Here is a 20,911-nt window from a genome sequence, read left to right on the forward strand (position 1 = left end):
AGTCCAACTCTCACATCCATACATGACTATGGGAAAACCATAGCTTTGACTATACAGACCTTTGTAGGGAAAGTAATGTCTCTGCTTTTTAATACACTATCTAGGTTTGTCATAGCTTTTCAGGATGAGATGGTTGGATGGCAGCACTGACTTGATGGACATGAGTTTGAGCAAGCCTGGGGAGTTGGTGATGGACAGGGAAGCCTGAGCTGCTGCAGTCCATAGCGTTGCAGAGTCGGACACAACTGAGCAACTCAACTGAACTACTTCCAAGGAGCCAGCGTCTTTTAATTTCATGGCTGCAGTCACCATCCACAGTGATTTTGGAGCCCAAGAAAATAAAGTCTGTCACTGTTTCTATTGTTTCCCCATCTATTTGCCATGAAGTGATGGGACTGAAAGCCATGATCTTTGTTTTTTGAATGATGAGTTTTAAGTCAGCTTTTTCATTTTCCTCCTTCACCTTTATCAAGAGGCTCTTTAGTTCCTCTTAGCTTTCTTTCATAAAGGTGGTATCATCTGTATATCCGAGGTCACTGGTACTTCTCCTGGCAGTCTTGATTCCAGCTTGTGCTTCAGCCAGCCAGGCATTTCACAGGATGTACTCTGCATGTAAGTCAAATAAGCAGGGTGGCAATATACAGACTTGACTTACTCCTTTAAACCAGTCCGTTTTTCCATGTCCAGTTCTAACTGTTGCTTCTTGACCTGCATAGAGGTTCTGCAGGAAGCAGGTAAGGTGTCTGGTATTCCCATCTCCTGAAGAATTTCCCACAGTTTGTTGTGATCCACACAGTCAAAGGCTTTAGTATAGTCAATGAAGAAGAAGTAAATGTTTTTGGAATTCTCTAGTTTTTTTCTATGATCCAACTGATGTTGGCAATTTGATCTCTGGTTCCCCTACCTTTTCTAAATCCAGCTTGTACATCTGGAAGTTCTCAGTTCACATACTGTTGAACCCTAGCTTGAAGGATTTTTAGCATTGCTTTGCTAACATGTGAAATGAGTGCAATTGTGTGGTAGTTTGAACATTCTGTGGCATTGCCTTTCTTTGGGATTGGAATGAAAACTGATCTTTCCCAGTCCTGTGGCCACTGCTGAGTTTTCCAAATTTGCTGGCATATTGAGGGCAGCAGCATCTTTCAGGACTTGAAATAGCTCAGCTGGTGAGTCAGTATGATTTCGATGCCCAGATGATTCAGCCTTAACATTGACTCTGCTATTCATCAATGCTGTGTAGGAACCAAGGCCACAGCCTTCCTCCCCAGCACAAGCTTCAAGGTGGGTACTGGCTGCACCTAGATAGACATTAATATTCTCTCTGCCAAGAGGGCTGCCATTCTAGTCTTGTCCGCTCTGGGTGCTAAAATTCTCTCATCAGTAGACAGATACAGGAGCCCATCTGAATCGTGTATCCTGCCAGAGGGACATATACATTGGAATTTATGAAATTAACCATCAGGACAATGGCAATAATATTAATTGTTAAAATTTTTCAAAATCCTGCTATACATGGCACTGTGCTAAACACCCTCACCAACCTAAACAGAAAAGTCAATAACTTGACACAACTCCACTCATCCAGCAAGAGGCAGGCTTTATTTACAACCAGACATTCTGACTGCAAAGCCAGTTCTCTTAATGTGTATGCAAGGCAGGCCTAGTGTCATATGTCTGTTATGACCCAGTAAAGCTGAAATAATGTAGAACATGCTAAGGAGATGCTAGACTGGGGTCCTGATGTTGACGTCTTCCTCAGCTAAGGGTGCAGCCTCAGTCCAGGTTGAGCTACGCCTCCTGCTTTGTTTTGATTGTCAGGTCTGTTGACTCTCTTCTGAGTGTCCCTGCTCTTCTCGCTGATGCTCTGTCTCTGCATTGTGTCATTTCCATGTATCAGGAGTCTTTAAATCCTTTGAAGGAAGACCTTGGTCTTACACCTGCCAGTTCTCAAAGTTGGTGTGAGTCTTGATTCCTGATCAGAGAATTGCTGCCTTACCTGTGAGTCTGGAGATGGTGTTCTCCCATGGTGGTGGGACAGTGGCATACCCAGCTCTCTAATCAAAAACGCCCACCTCCCTCTGTGAGCCATAACTTCTAGAAACAGTGGTTAAAGAAAGGTATTTGCAGACTCTTTGGAGGAGAAAGAGGCTCTCCTGATTAAGACATATTTAAAAACAACAGTGTTATTAAACGATGCCACTTCTTGAATGAGGAAGCTGGTCTCCAAAGATGGTTCGCAGTGAACCACACCTCCCTGTATTCACACCTGTGTGTCTCTTCCTTCCACAAGGGCAGGCCCTGTGACTCACTATAACCCATAGAATGAGATACAAGCAAAGTAGCACCAGTTCCAGACTAGAGCTTTGGTCTGGCAGCTTCTTGGAGCTCTAAACTGGCATGTAAGAAGCCCCAAGTGGAGTGGTCACCTAAAGAAGAGGCCCTGAGGACAGAGGCCCCAGAAAACTGCCTAGCCGAGTTAACAGGCATATGAGTGGAGAAGCCATCTGGAATGTTCCAGAACCAGTAGACATCATATAGAACAGAGATGACCACTCCTGCTGGGCCCTGTTCAAATTCTTGACCTCCAGAATTGTGAGTAATAGTAAAATAATTGATGTTTTAAGTCACTAAGTTTTGGGATGATCCTTTTTTAAAATGTATTTTATTGAAATATTGTTGATTTGCAATGTTGTGTTAATTTCTACTATACAGCAAAATAATTCAGTTATACATATATATATAAACATTTATATATGTTTATATGTGTTACATATATATATATAAACATTTATATATGTTTATATGTGTGTGTGTGTGTACATTCTTTTTCATATTCTTTCCCATTAAGAGTTTTTATAAGATATTGAATATAGCTCCTTGTGCTTTATAGTAGGACCTTGTCCATCCTGTATAATAGTTTGCATCTGCTAATTCCAGATTCTTAATCCTTCCCTCCCCGTTGGCAAGCAAAAGTCTGCTCTATATGTCTATGAGTCTGTTTCTATTTTGTGGATAAGTTCATCTGTGTCATCCTTTAGATTCCACATATAACTGATATCATATGGTATTTGTTTTTCTCTAGCTTATTTCACTTAGTATGATCATCTCTAGGTCCACCCGTGTCACTGCAAATGGGATTGTTTTATTATTTTTGATGACTGGGTAATATTCCATTGTGTGTATGCACCACATTTTCTTTGTCCATTCTTCTGTCAGTGGACATTTAGGTTGCTTCTGTGTCTTGGCTGTTGTGAATAGTGCTGCGGTGAGCACTGGGGTGCGTGTATCTTTTCAAATCATACTTTCCTCCAGATACATGCCCAGGAGTGGGATTACAGGATGTTATGGCAACTCTGTTTTTAGTTTTTTGAAGACCTCCATACTGTTCTCCATAGTGGCTGTACCAGTGGTATAGAGGTTCTTTGAGATGATTATTCATGGCAACACTGGATAACAGAAACTCTGGTAACATTATTAATTGCATCAGTAATTCAAAATCTGATCACTTAACCACTATACTGTTTGGTTTGGGTTTCCAACTGTAAGTAAATTTTCCCAGAGTTCCTTCCCCTCCCCAAGACATCACCCTAATAATATCGGGCAAGTATATGATTTTACTTATAGTTACTCAGGTCATCATCATAGATATGTACAATTACTCAAGTTTATTTCCTCCAGGAACCTGGGAGCTCCGTGTGGGCAAGGAACATGGGCTTTATTTACTGCTGCATCCCCCACTTTAACCCAAGGCTCCCTGTACAGTAGGCATCAAAAATATCTAGATATTTGAATAAATATAGATACACTGATATGAAGTTCAGAGGAACTAAAGCATAGACTGAGAAATATTCATTTGCCAGGCTAAGAAGTTTGAATTTGATCCACTAGTGAGTGAATGAACAGATGAACAAGGGGGCTTAAATTTCACCATTTTCCACAGTTAATCCACAAAATCAATGCAACTACATAATCCATTGAGTCATTTCAAGTCCCCCAGGTAATTAGTCCTGGCATATTGCCAGGCAGAATCCTATTTCCCCTCCTTACGCATTTCTAGCATTCCTGGAAATAATCTGAAATTAGAAAATGAGTACTCAATATTTTATTTTTAAATAATTTCCTGTACTTTAATCTAAAAACATTTACAAAAGCCTGTTACTCTGTGTTGAACTCCAGGCATTTCATTGCCTATGCCAGTAACGCCAATGGACTTTACGGGGTCAGTGAAATATCCTTAGACACTGGAAACCAGAAGTGTTTCATAGAAAATATGATGTACTGTGCTCCAATATGAAACATGCAATTATATATAGATTCTGAGAACCACTAGGTAACCTATGAATCATCCACTTTGCCCATGTGTGGATCCTGGACACACTGCTGCTTCATGATATTCCTCAAAGTTTTCCCCAGTTTGAGGACTGCATTAAAAGTATACTCTTCACCACTGTCATGACCCATCTGTCTGCTAATGTTTCTTCTTTACCCAGTCTTCTCACATATACTGTAGAATCTCTCTGATCAGTGCTCTTGTCAATAACTAGGAACCAAGCAGTATGCCCTTTCCAGCTCTAAATCACTAGCATTAAGTCTATTTGTACCTAGGAGGGCTCTCCCGAACTTTCCAATTGTGTTTGATAAGTACATCCCAGATGATGGAGGCAGAACCTGCACAGCTGCCTCTCCTCTTGGCATTCTGGCCAGCCCTCCCTTTGGAGCCCACCACTACCTTTCCCCATCTATCTGGCCTTTACAGTGCTAACCACCCCATCAGTGCTGATCCTCTGTTCTTGACACACTCCCTCTGTTTTCCCGAACTGTCCTGCTTATGCTCAGTGTCTTATGTCTGTTCCTGTCTACTTGCAGCCAGAGAGGAATACATACCTACCCTTTATCAACATCAACAATAGAAGAAACAGGGCATCTGTGTGGATCCAGAGAGAAACACCTATTCATATTTATTTGCAGAGATATACATATAATAGAGAAACAGAATCCCATACCCATCATCAGAAAGGACAAACCAAACCCTGGTGTAGACAGGGAGCCTCCTCTGCTGCTTTTCTGCCAGCACCAGCACTGTGTCGAAGATACTGGCTACTGTTTAGAACCCATGACTGCTTTCCAAGGGATATTTGCCAGTTCCATGGGGGTGAGAATGAGAACTGTGGGAAAGAGAGTGTATTAGTTTAGGTAACGTGCCATAACAGGAAAACACTGAAATCTCTACAGCTCAGCACAATAGAAGTTTATTTTCTTTTTATTGGCATTTCTTGTTTTTATTTTTAATTAAAATTTTTCCTTAATCTTTATACAATTTTAAGATTACATTCTATTTATAGTTATTGCAAAATATTGGCATTTTTTGTGTGTGTTTTACAACACATCCTTGAACTTACATTACATCCAATAGTTTGTACCTCCCACTCCCTGACGCCTTTTGTCCCTTCCCTCTTCTCTCCACTGGTAAACACTAGTTTGTTCTCTGTATCTGTGAGTCTGCTCCTTTTTTGTTATAGTCACTATTTTGTTCTACATTTTAGAATCCACATTTAAGTGACATCACAGAGTATTTGTCTTCCTCCATCTGACTTCTTTCACTTAGCATTATGCCCTCGAAGTTCATCCATATTGTTGAAAATGGCAACATTTTGTTCTTTTTATGGCTGAGTAGAATTTCATTGTATATACTCTTAGCAGCTCAGCACAGTAGAAGTTACTTTCTTGCTCAGGCATAGACCATTTACCGGGGAGTGGGGAGAGTTTCTGCTCCACAGTCATACAAGAATCCAGCCTGCCAGAGCTTCCACCCTCTCCAATACTGACTCCCAAGGTCACCATAGGTATCCACATTTGGCAGGTGGTTGAAGGAAAAGAGGGAGAGTAGTGTTAACTAAACACACACACACACACACACACAATGTTAAAGTTGTGAGTTAAGTTTTATTTGGGGCAAAATGAGAACTATATCCTGGGAGACGGCATCCTAGGTAGCTCTTGAGAAACTGCTCCAAAGAGGTCGTGGGGAGGCTCAGTGTATATGTGATTTTGGTAAAGGGGAAGTACATGCAATAAAGCACTTTTTTTTTTTTTTGCAGAAGGTTTTCTGCTAGTCCTGAGGAGCAGATGTCACCATGAAGGAATTAAGTGCTTTTCTAAATATGAGGGAATCCAAGAATTGGGCTCATAAAATCAGCTCCTGAAAATCTCTCTCTCTGGAGGTCTGTTCTGCCAGTTTTTCCAGAGCACAGAGTGCCTCATTTCTGCTCTCCGACCTGAACTCCCTTCAGGGGGTGCTGAAGGTCACCAGCTACAGCAGCACCTGATTGAATCCTTGCAGAGGTAGATGGCAAGTGCCAGTTTGTAGTTGGTGGTAGAATGGCACAAGGGAGGGTGAAGTGGAACTCACACTTCTCCCTGTATTTCACGTGACTCTAGTCATAGACCCAGGCAGAATTGTGGGGGTGCCAGGAATGTAGTGTAGCCAACTGCCTCAGAGGAAGGGGCTGGGGATCCATATTCTCTTTCCATGAGAAGATTGGACTCTTCATTCATTTTACTGGCTATTTTTCCCCCTTCTCATGTTTCTATTTCAGAATAGAGACATTTCCTTTTCTCCCGTGGGTTATTGTTTTGCCAATTAGTCCTCCAAAGAGCCTGCTGCCCTCTCAGCCCATTCATACTTCTGTCCGGCCCCGTTTGGCACCAGCCTGGTGATAACACCCCTCCATGGGTGAGTCCCATCATGAATCACCACCACTGGTGATGCAGTTATCACAGCGGGACGCCAAGGGCTGTTTTAAATCAGGCTCCCCAAGACTCACGGAAAAACCTACAGTGGAAACCTTGGAGGTGAGGGGCTCCAGACACTGATGAGGACTCTGAAACAGCAGGAGGGGCATAAAGCTTTACCTCCAGAATTCTGGAAGGTGAGCCTGGAAGACAAGGAACTCTACTTAAGATAGACAAGTCTGGGCACATTAATCCACAGGACCAGGTGACCAAGAAAAAAGCATGAGCTGTGTGGAGGGGGGCTGCTTAAAACAGCTGCTAAACTCAGCCCTGGGTACTTAATATACCCTTCTTAACAGAGAACCATAATCTCGGTCATAATCATCCCACCTTTGTGCACAGTTGCATTGTTTACAAAGCCATTCACAAAGAGTATGTTATTTGCTTTTCTCAATGACAGGAGACGGATACTGTGTTTATGCCCTCTTTTGCTTTGGCACCACCAACTGCCCTAATTCAGGCCCTCATCATCTTTCAGAGGACTATTATAACAGTCTGCTAACCGGTCTCTCTGCTCCAATTTGCCTCCCTCTAATCCATTCTCTATACTGCAGCCTAGCAATCTCTCTCACAAAGAAAGCTACCCCCTTCCTTCTCTCCGGAAACCCATCGAGAGCTCCCCCTTGCACTGAGGATAAAATCCATATCATTAACCCTGCCCATCGAGCCCCACTTCTGACTCCCATCTGCCTCTCTAGCTTCATTCCTTTCCATACTCAAGCTGAACTCCAGACTCCAGCGACACTGACTGTCAGGTTCCCCGCACATGCTGTGTAATTTCTCGCCTTTGCATCTTGATTTTTCTGGCCTTTCCCTGAACTGCCACACACCCTCCCTTTGGTGCTTGGTTTGTTAACTCCTCCTGACCCCCGAGGGGCCAACTCAAGCATCACTTCTGAGCAACATTTCCCAGTGACCACATGCACACCCATGCAGGTGCACACACGTGCACACACACACACTCGGCTAAACCCAAACCACGGTACTGCCCTGATATATGACTGTGTCTGTCCCTCTCACCGTGGTGCCAGCTCTTACAGGAAGGTCTATTACATATTCATTTGTATATCTACGCACCTAGGATTGTACCTGGCATCTAGTAGCTCTCAGTAAATGATTATTGAAATATTATTTCAACAAGCCTACACTGGAAACGAGGGAAACTGGTGCTCGGGGAGCTTAAGGGATTTGTTCAGGATATAAGGTAATAAATGAGAGAAATGAAATGCCAATCTAGGTCTGTCTGATGTCCCAAACATTTCAGACTGCTTTGCACTGCCTTCAAAGAGACCACAGAGAATTCTGTGAGCTGAAGAAGTTCTAGCTCTTGAGGGAATTTTTGCTTCTTGTGTTATTCTATTTTTACTTCTTTTGAGTCTCATATCCTTCTGGAATCTGAGGAGGGCTATAGACTTTTTCCTATAGAAAAGCACACATGCACACTGAATTTTGTATGTAGCAGAAGAGTATATTAGCCAGGGTAGGGTAGCTGTTGCTGTAGTAACATATAGACCACAAAGTCTCAATGAAATAGCACAATTAAAATTTAAATCTCACTCATAGGAAGGATCAACAGGGACTCTCCTCAACCAGTGTCAGGGCTGTAGGCTCCCTCCATCATAAGACACTGTTACCTTAGTGCATGCTTTGAAGTCACCAGCACAGAAGAAGAGAGAAATGGACAAGGCACGCTGGCTCTTAACTGCTTCAGCATGAAAGTAGCATGTTTGAGGTGGATTGCAAAATGTCCCCAAATTCTCTCCAACAAACCCTGATGCACACACCTTTGCAAAGTGACTCTGCTTTTCCTCCTATCAACAGATATTATCTATGTCTCTATCTCTTGAATGTGGATTTGGCCATGTCTTAAGACATACTGAAGTCAGAGGCTTTAAAAGCACTTGTGCATTGGAGCCTATGCTTTCCTGCTGCTCTTTGGAACCATGAAGACCACTGGGAAAAAGCCTTGGTTAATTAGTCTTTTTTGGAGATATGCTGCTCAGTTATCCCATCACATTGGCCAACAACCACGATGTATAGACTGGAAGGATGGATCCTCAGGCTGATAAGTAAGGCCATTCTGTAGCAACCAGCCCCCTGCCAACCCTCTTAACTGGCTGAGGTTGCATGAGTGAACACAGGCAAGACTAGCAGAACCACCCAGCTTATTTAGCCCAGAATTACTTGATGACCCAAAGAATTTTGAGTTTATAAATGGCCATTCTTTTAAGCTAGCAAGTTTGGGGAGTATTTGTTATACAGCAAAAGCTAACTACTACAAAAAAGTGGGTACCAGGAGTGGAATGTTGCTGTAACAAAAACCTAAAACATGTAGCATTGATTATGGAACTGGAGGCTAGAAAATTAATTATCAAAGTGGGGAAAAACAACACTGTCAGTAGGTCCATAGACCTGGAGCTATGAATTGCTACATATCATTTAAAAGCCTGAAGGCCCATGATTGTTTTAAAAACCCCTTTCATGGCCAAAGAAGAGAGCTATGGCCAGAGAATGGAGAGGGAGGTGTGATCATTGTACTAGACATTCATCAGTCCTGTAAATTCCTAAGAGGACGTTTGTAAAGCGTAGGAATTATAAAAAGAAGGGGTTAGGAATAAGGAAAAAAACAACAACAACAACTTGAATCTAGCCATAGATTTATCTCTTAGCAACTATAGAATCAATTGAGGAACGTTATCTCAGAGGCATATAAGATGACACTTCGTGTTTTTTTTTTTTTTGTCAAGATCAAACAAGATGATATATGGGGAAAACTGTTAAACTGCTAACTGTCCATGAAAAATACCTGTATTATCACCACAGCCTGAGGCCGAGTAGCACCTAAAGCCACCAGGGGGCGCTATGAGGTTGGAATTCCAGGAGACCCATTGGTGCCTGGAATCAAGCCCAGAAAAGTCCATTGGGAAGACTTTCTTGAGAAAGTGATGTTAATATGAAACATAAGGAATGACTTATATTTAGCTACATGGCACATATTCTGAGAAGAAGGAACAGCATGTATAAAAAATCTAGAGGTGAGTGAGCACCTGACTCATTCATGTAACTGTTCTCTCTAAAATGTGTGGCTTTCTCCATGAGTCCTTCAAGTTTAGGAGGTTGGACAAGAACCCCATCGTGTAAAGATGTAGCTCCTCTTAAAGGCAAGCTGAAACGAGAAAGGACATGGATCTTTCTTGAAATGCAATTTTCTGCTTGTTTACAAATGATTAACTACCACAATCAATTGTGTCAAAGTTCAGGTCACTGCATCCTTTGGGACAGCGATGAGATGGTGCCTTGAGCTTGGGATAATGACAAGTGGAATGCACACGGGATGGTCTGAGAGCAGAGCTTGTGTTCTGTGTTCTGGGCACAATTACTGTGAAGGGCCTTTGCCCTCTGCGGCTTTCCATCCATCCCCTTGCCACTCTTCCTTGTTTGCACTCCCAAACCCCAGCCTAGCTGTTGCAGCAGACAGGGCAGGACAGGGGGCAGGCTGGTGCTTCCAACCCGTGTCAGGAAATAAGTCAAGGGTTTAATGTTTTATATAGTTAAGCCTCAAAACAACCTTATGAGCTAAGTATTAATGAATCATGATCCCCATTTTCCAGATGGAAAAAAATAGTCTCAAAGAAATTAGGTAGCTTGTTCAAGGAAGTCAAATCTAGTCTGTGTTCTTTCTACCAGACCACCCTCAAGTTGCCCACTGTCTGTTCCCTCTTAGGACCCTCACCTACACCCGCCTAATCAACAGAGATAGGATGGTTGTCGGCCCCGTTCCTTCAACTCTCTATGGTCTGAAGATTGGTTTTGTAAATGCCTGGTCAGTGAAGTTTGGACTTTAACTTGTTGATTCTGAGAGGTCAGTGGTAGGGGTACATTTGAGAGCCGGGGCCATTTGTATATGACCTTTGAGTTTGCACTATGCCTCTTTCACATCACACTTTTGTGCTCCTTGCCACAGGCAGGGTGGGTACCACCTCCAGGTTGGCAGTCAGGGCTAATGCTTTGGCTACAATGGACCTGAAAATGTAAAGACACACCTCACATGTGGCCACAGGCAATCGTTTTTAGGAATCATTTCTACAGGTATCAAAGTGAACGTTTGCTTGGATTATGCCATTTCAGGAGACCCTTAGAGCACATTCCTAGTGGTCCAGTGGATGAGACTCCATTCTTCCAATGCGAGGGGCATGGGTATGGTCCCTGGTTGGGCAACTAAGATCCTGCATGCCTCGTGAAATGGCCAAAAATGAAAACAGGAGACCCTGAGAATCACATTTTGTCTTCATCCTGTTTAATGGTGAAGCTACGTAAAAATGACAGGGCACAGAGTCCCTTTCAGAATAATGAAAATTCAAAGGGGAAGCACTTTTCCAGGCTCAAATAAAACAAGTCTGAATTACCCTACATGAGTGGCACCTGCTTTTGCTGTGCTAAACCATCGCGTCTTCTTACCTTTAACATGGGAGAGGTGATAGGTGAAGGGTGCAGGTGATAAGTAAAAGGTGTTTATTGAACTTTTTCATGTGCTGCTATCACTGTGGCTCTCAGGGTTATCAGTAAATGCTGGAGACAAATGTTTAATCTGTTACTGCTGCTACTGCTAAGTCACTTCAGTCGTGTCCGACTCTGTGTGACCCCATAGACGGCAGCCCACCAGGCTCGCCCATCCCTGGGACTCTCCAGGCAAGAACACTGGAGTGGGTTGCCATTTCCTTCTCCAGTGCATGAAAGTGAAAAGTGAAAGTGAAGTCGCTCAGTCGTGTCCGACTCCTAGCAACCCCATGGTCTGCAGGCTACCAGGCTCCTCCGTCCATGGGATTTTCCAGGCAAGAGTACTGGAGTGGGGTGCCATTGCCTTCTCCACCAGAATCCATTACACATGAATAAAATCTAAGCTTTCCACCATTCTCGTTGGTGTCTGGAGTCCCAGATAAGTCTTCTGTCTGTGCAAAGTCTAGGTGTTTCTGGTCACTGGTGGCTTTCTGTTTACTTTGCCCAGCTGTTTACTCTCCGGAAACAGAAGCTGACGACAGAACTCCCTAGGTAGACTCTTCATGGAACCGGGAGCTGCAGTCAGACTTCCTGTCGCAGAGGGAAAATGAAGACCTCCAAGACATGGGCTTGCAGGATACCGGCAGAGCTGTTTCTTCTCTGTGCTGCCCTGGGATCTTTCAGTGTGCCCAGCTCCAGGTAGGTGATAGTTCCAAATGACTTCCTAATCAATAATATGATGGGGAATATAAAGCCATATCATGCTGACCCTCTCTCCTTGTCACATGCCTATTGAATAAGGAACATCTCCTGAAGCAATTTACATGCATCTCATTACACTATATCAACAACTCTTCAAATTATTGTGGAACCCAGCCACCGACTTCAACAAAAGTTCTCGTAGGAAACAGATGCGTTTAAAGGTATTTTATCACGCTAAGAAGAATAGGATCCTTGCTCTGTATTCTGAACAAAGCCTCAGCATACTTCCTTAAGTAAAAGGTCTGTTATGTATGGAGGAAGAAAAGCCAACTTATAGCAATGATTTTAATGCAAGAGTGACCTACTCTACCTGTTCATCAGGCTAAATTTTTGCTCTCAAACCACCCTCCCCCCGCCCCCCACATACAAACTCCAGATATTCAGTCTTTTAGGATTATTTTTAATTGGGTGCAAAACAGGCTAAAGAAACTATCCGAGTTGAAAGCTCAAACTTAATCTGAGTGAAAGTTCAAGGTGGGATCCAGTGAGGGAAGCCTCAGTGATGTATCAGCTGGGGGATCGTCCTGGTGCAGGAGAAGCTGCTGCCCTTACAGTGAGAGGCTGAAGCTGTCTTGTGTCCCAGGCTCCTTGTGAGCCGTCCCATCGGAGGAAGGACTGTTAATGTCATTTCTCTCACTCATCACATAAAGGCTCTGCATGCACAGCCTCTCATGGGAGGAGCAGCTGGTGCCCATTGAACGGCCCCTGGTGTCAACTCTGCTGAGCACTCAGCCCCTGCTGGGTACCACCCGAGACCAGGGTGGTGAGTTTTCACTGCCCATATTGGGCACTCAATGACTGTTAGCTATTACGATACAAAGAACCTCAACTTGGTCCTGAGAAGAATGAAGTAGCCAAGCCTTCCTTGTGTGTACTATGTGTCTATCAGGATCCAAGGAAATGTGTCTGGAATGGAGGGTTTAAAGGGGTTATAGCAACCCTACCCACATGTGGACCCCTGTGTGGGACCTCTCACAGGCTCTCAGGATGCTGAGATGAATAGGACACAAAGCGGTCATGTTCTCGTGGAGAAAATCAACATGGGAGCACATCTAGGTGTACTGTTGCGAGAGAGAGTACAGGAGCAAGTGGAAAACCAGAGAAGCAGTGATTGGCTTTACCGAAGACAGTGTGGAGAGGCTTCTAGAAGAGAGGACGGTTGAGCTGAATATTTCTGTAGGAGTAGGTGTTTGCCAAATGGGAGAGGGTGAAGGGGTGATTGGCTTTACCGAAGACAGTGTGGAGAGGCTTCTAGAAGAGTCGAGGGTTCAGCTGAATATTTCTGTAGGAGTAGGTGTTTGCCAAATGGGAGAGGGTGAAGAGCATTCCAGGAAGAAGCAGCAGCCTGGACAAGGGCATGGAGATGAAAGAGCCTGGCTTGTTCCTGCAGCTGCATGTCCAGGCCAAGGTGTAGTAATAGTGTTAGTCGCTCAGTCGTGTCTGATTCTTTGTGACTTCATGGACTGTAGCCCGCCAGGCTCCTCTGTCCATGGGATTCTCCAGGCCAGAATACTGGAGTGGGTTGCCATGCCCTTCTCCAGGGTATCTTCCCAACCCAGGGATTGAACTCAGGTCTCCAGTATTGCAGGCAGACTCTTTATCATTTGAGCTACCCAGGGAGCATGCTAAAGTGAGGAGTTGCCAAAGACAGGACCGAGGCAGAGTCGGCAGGAGTCAGATCCTGGAAAGAGCTTAGAGGGGGCACCAGTACTCTGGCTAAGGACCTTGAACTTTATCCTCAGTAGTGGGGAGCCATGGAAGAATTGACACAGTCAGACTTCCATATTAGGAAGTTCACTTGGATGTAGGACATGAAGGGGTAAGATGAGTGAAGCTGACAGGCTGGGAAACCTTGCTGAACCCTCCAGTGATGTCATGAGATGGCTGTTGTCCCTATTCACACTATGCAGAGGAGCAAGTGGGTCCTCAGAAAGGAGAAGAGATTCATTCCCATCTCATGAGTCTCAAGCCCTTAGTTGAATCCAGATTTAGTGCATTGGCCTCGATCTGTGATTCCCATGGAGCAGTCTTGAACATGGCATATGTTTGAATCCCTTAGAAGAAATGGAAGAATAGCCTTCAGTTCTGCAACAGAAAATGCTGAGACCTTCATATTAGCTAAGAAAGGCTACCACTTTTAGTTACTCTTCTAATCAAGTCAGATGAAATTCTCATTCCATCTTCATAAGACAGACCTGTGTTTATTTATTGCTGCTCTGTGTAAGGCATTTAGATGTATTAGGTCTGATCCTCACAGCTATTTGAGGTAAGTGCTATCATTTACAGTTTATAGAGAAGGAAACTAAGGTTTGGAGAGAGAGTGTAACTATTTTAGGATTCCTCACTTAATACGTAACAAAATATGGATCCAAATCCATTTTTTTTTCTGGTTCCAGAGCCCCTGTATTTTTCTGCCTCTTGCTAATACATTATCCTTTCTCCACCTGCATTGTGGATCTGACTTGCTGGACTCCAAGGCCATTTCTCTATCTCTGGACCACACATGTGTTGCCTTGAGATGTGGCTTTAAATTCCATGTCTACAACAGCAAATGACACAGAGAAGAGAAATGGAAAATCTGCCACCCAGAAGCTGCCCCTTCCAGCAAAGAGGAAGGATTTTATTTGCAAAGGAGATGCAGCTGCCTAACAAATTGTGTGTGACAAGAAAGTTGTTGTGTCAGGGCATTTCTACAGAAAGCCAAAATATATTGACATACCCCATCTATATAAACTGATGGCTCGCAATTTACTGCTGACCTAATCCTGCCGTGCATGGTGGATCCATCTTTATTTTGATCAGAGACTCCTGCTAGAAAGACTAGGAGACAAGAACTGAGTGAAATATGTCCTCAGCATTCCACACACCTCAAGGAAAGGCAGGTTCATTCTTGTCAGACTTTATGTGGGGGATACATTCCAACACCTCGTAGAAGGGTGTTTGCTGTTGCATTGTTTGCAATTGCCAATGAAAAACTGTAAGTGTCCTTCAAAAAGAAAACGTTAAATGCCTGTCTTATGATGGAACATTTAGATAAAAGGAAGGAACAAGATATCTTTATGAGTCAACATAAATGGGCCAGAAATGCAGTGCTTTTTTCATATTTATTTTTAAAATTTCTTTGTTTGGCTGCACTGGGTCTGAGCTGTGGCATATGGGATCTTCAGTCTTCACTGTGGCATGTAGAAGCGTTTTGTCATGGGATGGTATATGGGATCTAGTTCCCTAATTGGGGATTGAACCCGGGCCCCTGCATTGGGAGCACAGGGCCTTAGCCACCGGGCCACCAGGGCAGTCCCCGGAAACACCATGCTGATTGACAAAAGCAGGTTATAGAATACTATGCCTCGTATGAGTGCAGCTCACAAAAGCAATGCTATATCTTGTGCCTATATGTGTATATGTAAACATTTGAAAGACTGGAAGGATATACACCAAATTGATGACTGTAGTATCCTCTGAAGAATATGAGAGGAAAATGGATCTGGAGCTGGTGTCAACCACACCTGTCAAATTTATAAGGTTATTTTTTATTTAAAAAAAAAAAAAAAGACTTGAAGGAAGTATACCAAAATGTTAGCAATTGCCAATCCTGGGTTGTGAGTACCTGAATATTTATTATTTGTTTTCTGTAGTTCTCTGGGCATGTTTAATTTTTCAACATTAAAGCATAAAGAGAATTTTGAATGACAGAGTCAAGTCAGTTGGTCAGAACACCCATCTGATTCATCTCTGTAAATTCATAGTGTGAAGGCATGTGTTACAATAGCCATACACAGAGGTCCTTACTGCCCCTGTGTTCTGTTGGGTCCATGTTAGTCCCAGGAATTAAAGATGCAATTGAATGCTAGCCTTGCTTGCAGATGGCTTCCAAGTGGTGCCAGTGGTAAAGAAGCCACCTGCCAATGCAGGAGACTTAAGAGATGAGGGTTTGATCCCTGGGTCGGGAAGATCCCCTGGAGGAGGGCATGGCAACCCACTCCAGTATTCTTGCCTGGAGAATCCCATGGGCAGAGGAGCCTGTTGGGCTACAGTCCATAGGGTAGCAAAGAGTGGGACACAACTAAATCGACTTAGCATGCACACACTTGCTTTCAGATTTGCATTTTGTAGTACTAATAAACCACACACATCTTATCCAGTGTAATTTACAGACTATTCATTCAGCTGATTACCTCATTATATTGCCACCTCTGTAATGAAAATTGGGTGCAAAAATGAGAGATCTGGTGGTTATAACTACTTTTTACCAAGTTCCTTCTATAAGTGATCATCTTGCCCATTAACAGGCTTTCAAATCTCAGAGAAGAAAGTAATTGTGACTCTTTTTTTTTTTTAATTTATTATTATTTTTTTTAATTTTATTTTATTTTTAAACTTTACATAATTGTATTAGTTTTGCTCTTAATAGCATGTGTACACATTACTTATCTGCTCTGTCTCCACTGTGGGCCAAAATGGGTGGATAGTTGCTAAAAACACAATGTAATGGTTTCTTAGTGGAAACAGGAAGAGCTGTCTTCCTGCAGCGCTGTCAAATGCATACTTAAAGTGAAGGCAAATCATAGACAGTATTGTTTTGTCAAACCTGGGCAGATTAGTAGATAAGAGCACGTTCTAACCACCCCCCCCCACCCCCAACTGCTGTGCAAGTCCTGCCTCAAGTAACCATTTTAAAGAACCCACCTGTGGTTTCCAGTAGTCTTTGACCTTTCATTAAACATTCAACTTTATGAGGCAATTGATTTTTGCTGGTCTCTGGGGTGGTCATGGAGATGGATTTCACTGTAGTTAATATTATCCTCTTTTTAGGACTTTTGCCAAGTGAGAATGTATTGTTAATGACCTTGACTGGAGTGATGTGCTAGTGGAGATTATGTGATGCTCTGCCTAAGGACTGAGTCTTGGATAAGGAGATGAGGGAGGCCTTGCCTGGAGATGGAGGGGACTGGTAGAGGGAATGCTGGCCCGGTTCTTTCTGGGTAGCCTACGGAAATGAACGCAGCACAGAGACTAGAGGCGAGCAGAGCTCAGCTCGGACCCCCACGTGGCTCTTGACCATTTCCCTCATCTGTCTAGGAGGTTGCTGCCTTCTGGCATTGCTGTCAGGATTAGATAAGATGGCAAGGGTGAAACATCTCATACAGGACCTGACAAGTCCTGGATGCTCAATAAATCTTAATTCTCTTTCTTTTCTCCCTTTTTGCCTTGAAAAGAAACACAAATTACAAAGAATTTTACACTGCTATACATTTTTTCAGATGGAAGAAAAACAGAAATTATAATATACCCATTGTATTACACATGGGGAAACTGGAGGCATAAACAGATGAAAGAACATGACCTTTCTTTCCCTGTTTTACTCAATGTCCCATGAGTGCCAGGGACTCAACAAAAAGTGTTACCTTATTTTCTGGACAGATTTCAGGTTTCATGTTGTTTGACTGCTCTGCACGCGTAGCACCACCTACCTCTCCCATCCCCCACTCCCCTCTCTCTACTATCTTCACTCTAGCCTGGCAGACACTAGTCTCTCCAGGGCTTATTCTTGGCTGGTGTCTCTCAGGAATATTTTTATCCTCTCCCATAGCTTTTCGTGATCAGATCTGTATCTCTAGTGCAAATCTCTCTCCTGAGTTCCAGATCTACATAGGAACCATTTATTGAGTGCCTCCACAGGCATCTGGAACTCAGTATGCCCCAACTCCATCTTCCACAACAAATTCCTTTGCTCCTGGTTTCCCCACACACCCAAACTAGAAACCAGCATCATCCTAAGCCCCTTTCTCTCTCTAAACCACACCCCATCTGGTTACCCATCACTCTGTCCATTCCCCCTGAAAAACATCTCATATGTCTGTCTCCCCCATTCTCTATCCCCTGGATGCCAGAGTGGTTCAGGCTCACACCACTCATTGGTGCCATTGCCTGAGCCTCCTACCTGCTTTTCCTGCCTCTGGGCTTTCCCTACCTCCATCTGGCCTCCATACTGCAGCCACGGTGAAGTCCTAATGCTCAACTCAGACCATCCATCCTGCATGCTTAAAAACCCTGCCTCCTTGGTAAAGCCCGGAAGAGCTAAGGAAGGAGACATGTTTGTCTTCTCTTATCCTAAGACAAACTGTGAGTTCCAGAGAAGAAGCTGTGTCTTATATTTCTGTGTTCTCTTGAGCACAGTATCCTGAATATGATTTGTTCTCAGAAAAAGTTTCATAGACTCATAACATGAGAGGGTGACTTAAAAACCACCTAGTCCAAACTTCTCTTTTTCCAGGGGATAAAACAGAGGCCCTAAGATGGGGAGGGTACTGCTTGAGGTCATACATCTAGCTGTGGTTGTAATCCCTGTATATCTCAAGCACTTGAGACCTTATAAAGTGTTTTCACATAAACTTTCTTATTTAATCCTTCAAATAGCCTTATGAGGTATGTTTTCTCATTATATAGGTGAGAAAAGTGAAGCGCACAGGGGCTGAAAAACCAGACCAAGATCACCCAGCTGCTGATGGATGATCTTCTGTTCAGAGTTCAACACTCTTTTGACTGTAGCTAGCCATAATCTGAGGCAATAACTGAGGGTTCCATAAATATTGCTGAATGAGTTAACTGGTACTTGACTGATAAACTAATGTTCTGTCCTTAGTCCCTCAGTCATGTGTGACTCTCTGCGACCCCACGGACTGTATGTAGCCCGCCAAGCTCCTCTGTCCATGGAATTCTCCAGGCAAGAATACTGGAGTGGGTTGCCATGCCCTTCTCCAGGGGATCGTCCCAACCCAGAGATTGAACCCAGGTCTCCCACATGGCAGGCAGATTCTTTACCACTGAGCCACCAGGGAAGCCAGCTTTGCATAAATGAGCAAATATATATTTAATGAATGGATGGATAGGCAGTGGAATGTAGACTTAATTACCTTCTGATACTTCACTCTCTTCTCTGTGATGACCTTTAGAGGTGAAAGGCCACCCTCTCTTGGGTCAAACGCAGTCAATGAGAGCCTTGCCAAGACTAGACAGACTCGGAGTGTGGATGTCACGCCGTTGCCTATTGATTGCGAGCTGTCCAGCTGGTCCTCCTGGACCACGTGTGATCCCTGTCAGAAGAAAAGGGTAGGTACCTAGACCTTGGGAGACCTCTAAGCTTCCAGGAGCCCTGTCCCTCAGCAAGATCAGTTAATGCACTGCTGACAGTAGCTGATCATAGTAGGAGTTTGATAAATGTTGGCTGATTTAATAAATGAATTTTATTCCTCTGAGCTTCCAAGGAGCAATCAGATCCTGCCTTTGATCCTTCAGGTTTGTTTTGAAGCATATCTGTCCTTTCTCCCATTAGCAGCTTTCTAATTAGACTTCCTGCCTCCAGCCTTATTCTTTCAATCCATCTTTCATGGGGCAGCCAGGGGAGCTGTTGGAAATGAAAGTCTGGCTGGTCTGTCCCCTGCTTGAACATCCAAAGCCTATGCATGGCCCTTAGGATCAAGTCCAGACTCATGGTCTTCACGGTCCCCACACCTTAGATAGACCTGGCCCACATCTTCACAGAACATCCCCCACACCAGCACACAGAACACATGTATTTTTCTGACCATTTCATACTCTGTTCTCAGGCTGAAATGTCCTTCCCACTTCCTTCACTGACTAACACCTACTCATGATTTGAAACTTTGCTAGGGGCCACCTCTTTTGAGAAGCCTTCCTTGAGTTCTTAGCACCCCTTGCTCTTAGCCAGACACTCCTTTATGAACTGCAACAGCTCCTTATTCCTGCTGTGTCCTAGCACTCATCATTTACTTTTCTTTTATTTGCCTTTCCATTAAACTGCAAGTGCTTAAAAACTTCTTCAATTCTGTGTCTTTGGTGTATATGCCAATGTTTAACATGTTTGAGGTGCTCTATAAATATGTGTTTGATCTCCTTACATTTCCTGAAATCTCTGTAAGGAAGGATAATTGTTACCCTTTCTGTTAGGCAGATAGATCAACAGAGACCCAGAGCAGGTGAGTGAATTCTTGGGTTCACTTAGTAGTAAAGACAGATCTTGAACTTGGGCCATCGGCTTCTTGTCTAGCCAGTTCAACCAATCAAAACACACCGTCTCTGTAGTATTTGTTCTTTGAGCTTTCTTGTCACAGGAAGGCTGATGCAGGATCCAGGCCTAAGAACAGCACATTTATCACAGAATAGAGAACGGTTCTCACTTTCCCCAGCTCCTCGGGAAACGAAAGCAGCCATGAGCTAAGACCCTAAAGAGGCTGTGGAATAGGCCCAGGACAATTACCCACTTAATTGGATCAATGTGGAGAGCCAAGCAGATACATTCAGTTCCCAAAGTAGGCTTTATTGCTGACATGATTAACATTGATCCAATTATTTGGATAATTGCTTCATCTGCACCATAAACCAGGAAGACCCAGTGTGAGCCAGCCATCCATCCACTCGTCCAGTCAGAGCTCTACACTCAGACTTTGCTATGCATGTTCCCTCAGTTGGACATCATGTCTGCAGGGTCAGTGGCTGGGAGTTCATCATTTCTTTCAACAGGGATTGAGAGATGTCTTTCCTTTATCATCTCCACAGTCCTCAAACCCATTTTGTCTCTGGTGCCTGGTGCTAGTCTTCTAGTATCTTCTTTGCAGACCTTATCCCTGTCCTGCCAGCCTCTGCCTCCTAGGAAGAAAGATGCTCTAGAAATGCAAAGGAGCAGAGGTGGATGGTTGTCTATATTTCTTTTCTAGATTTCCGGATGCCATGCGCATAATAACTGTGGCTGGTTAACGTGTCAGTCTTCAGAGGGACTGCTAACAGGTCTCCTGCCTTTGGTAGCACCAAAATCTTGACTGTAGCTAGCATTTGGAAGTCA

The 20,911-nt window shown here is 43.7% G+C and overlaps 1 protein-coding gene across 1 annotated transcript in view; it reads left to right on the forward strand.

Moving 5' to 3' along the window:
• Window positions 1-11,896: 11,896 nt before the first annotated feature.
• The window catches only part of C8B (complement C8 beta chain), a 43,415-nt gene continuing 34,400 nt past the window's right edge, over window positions 11,897-20,911 (forward strand). Inside the window, exons 1-2 of the mRNA XM_055586943.1 lie at window positions 11,897-11,988; window positions 19,005-19,161. Coding sequence (XP_055442918.1) covers window positions 11,897-11,988; window positions 19,005-19,161 — 249 coding nt within the window. The remainder of the gene's footprint in view (window positions 11,989-19,004; window positions 19,162-20,911) is intronic.

This window comes from Bubalus kerabau, chromosome 6 (assembly GCF_029407905.1).
Source record: "Bubalus kerabau isolate K-KA32 ecotype Philippines breed swamp buffalo chromosome 6, PCC_UOA_SB_1v2, whole genome shotgun sequence".
Lineage (NCBI taxonomy): Eukaryota > Metazoa > Chordata > Mammalia > Artiodactyla > Bovidae > Bubalus > Bubalus kerabau.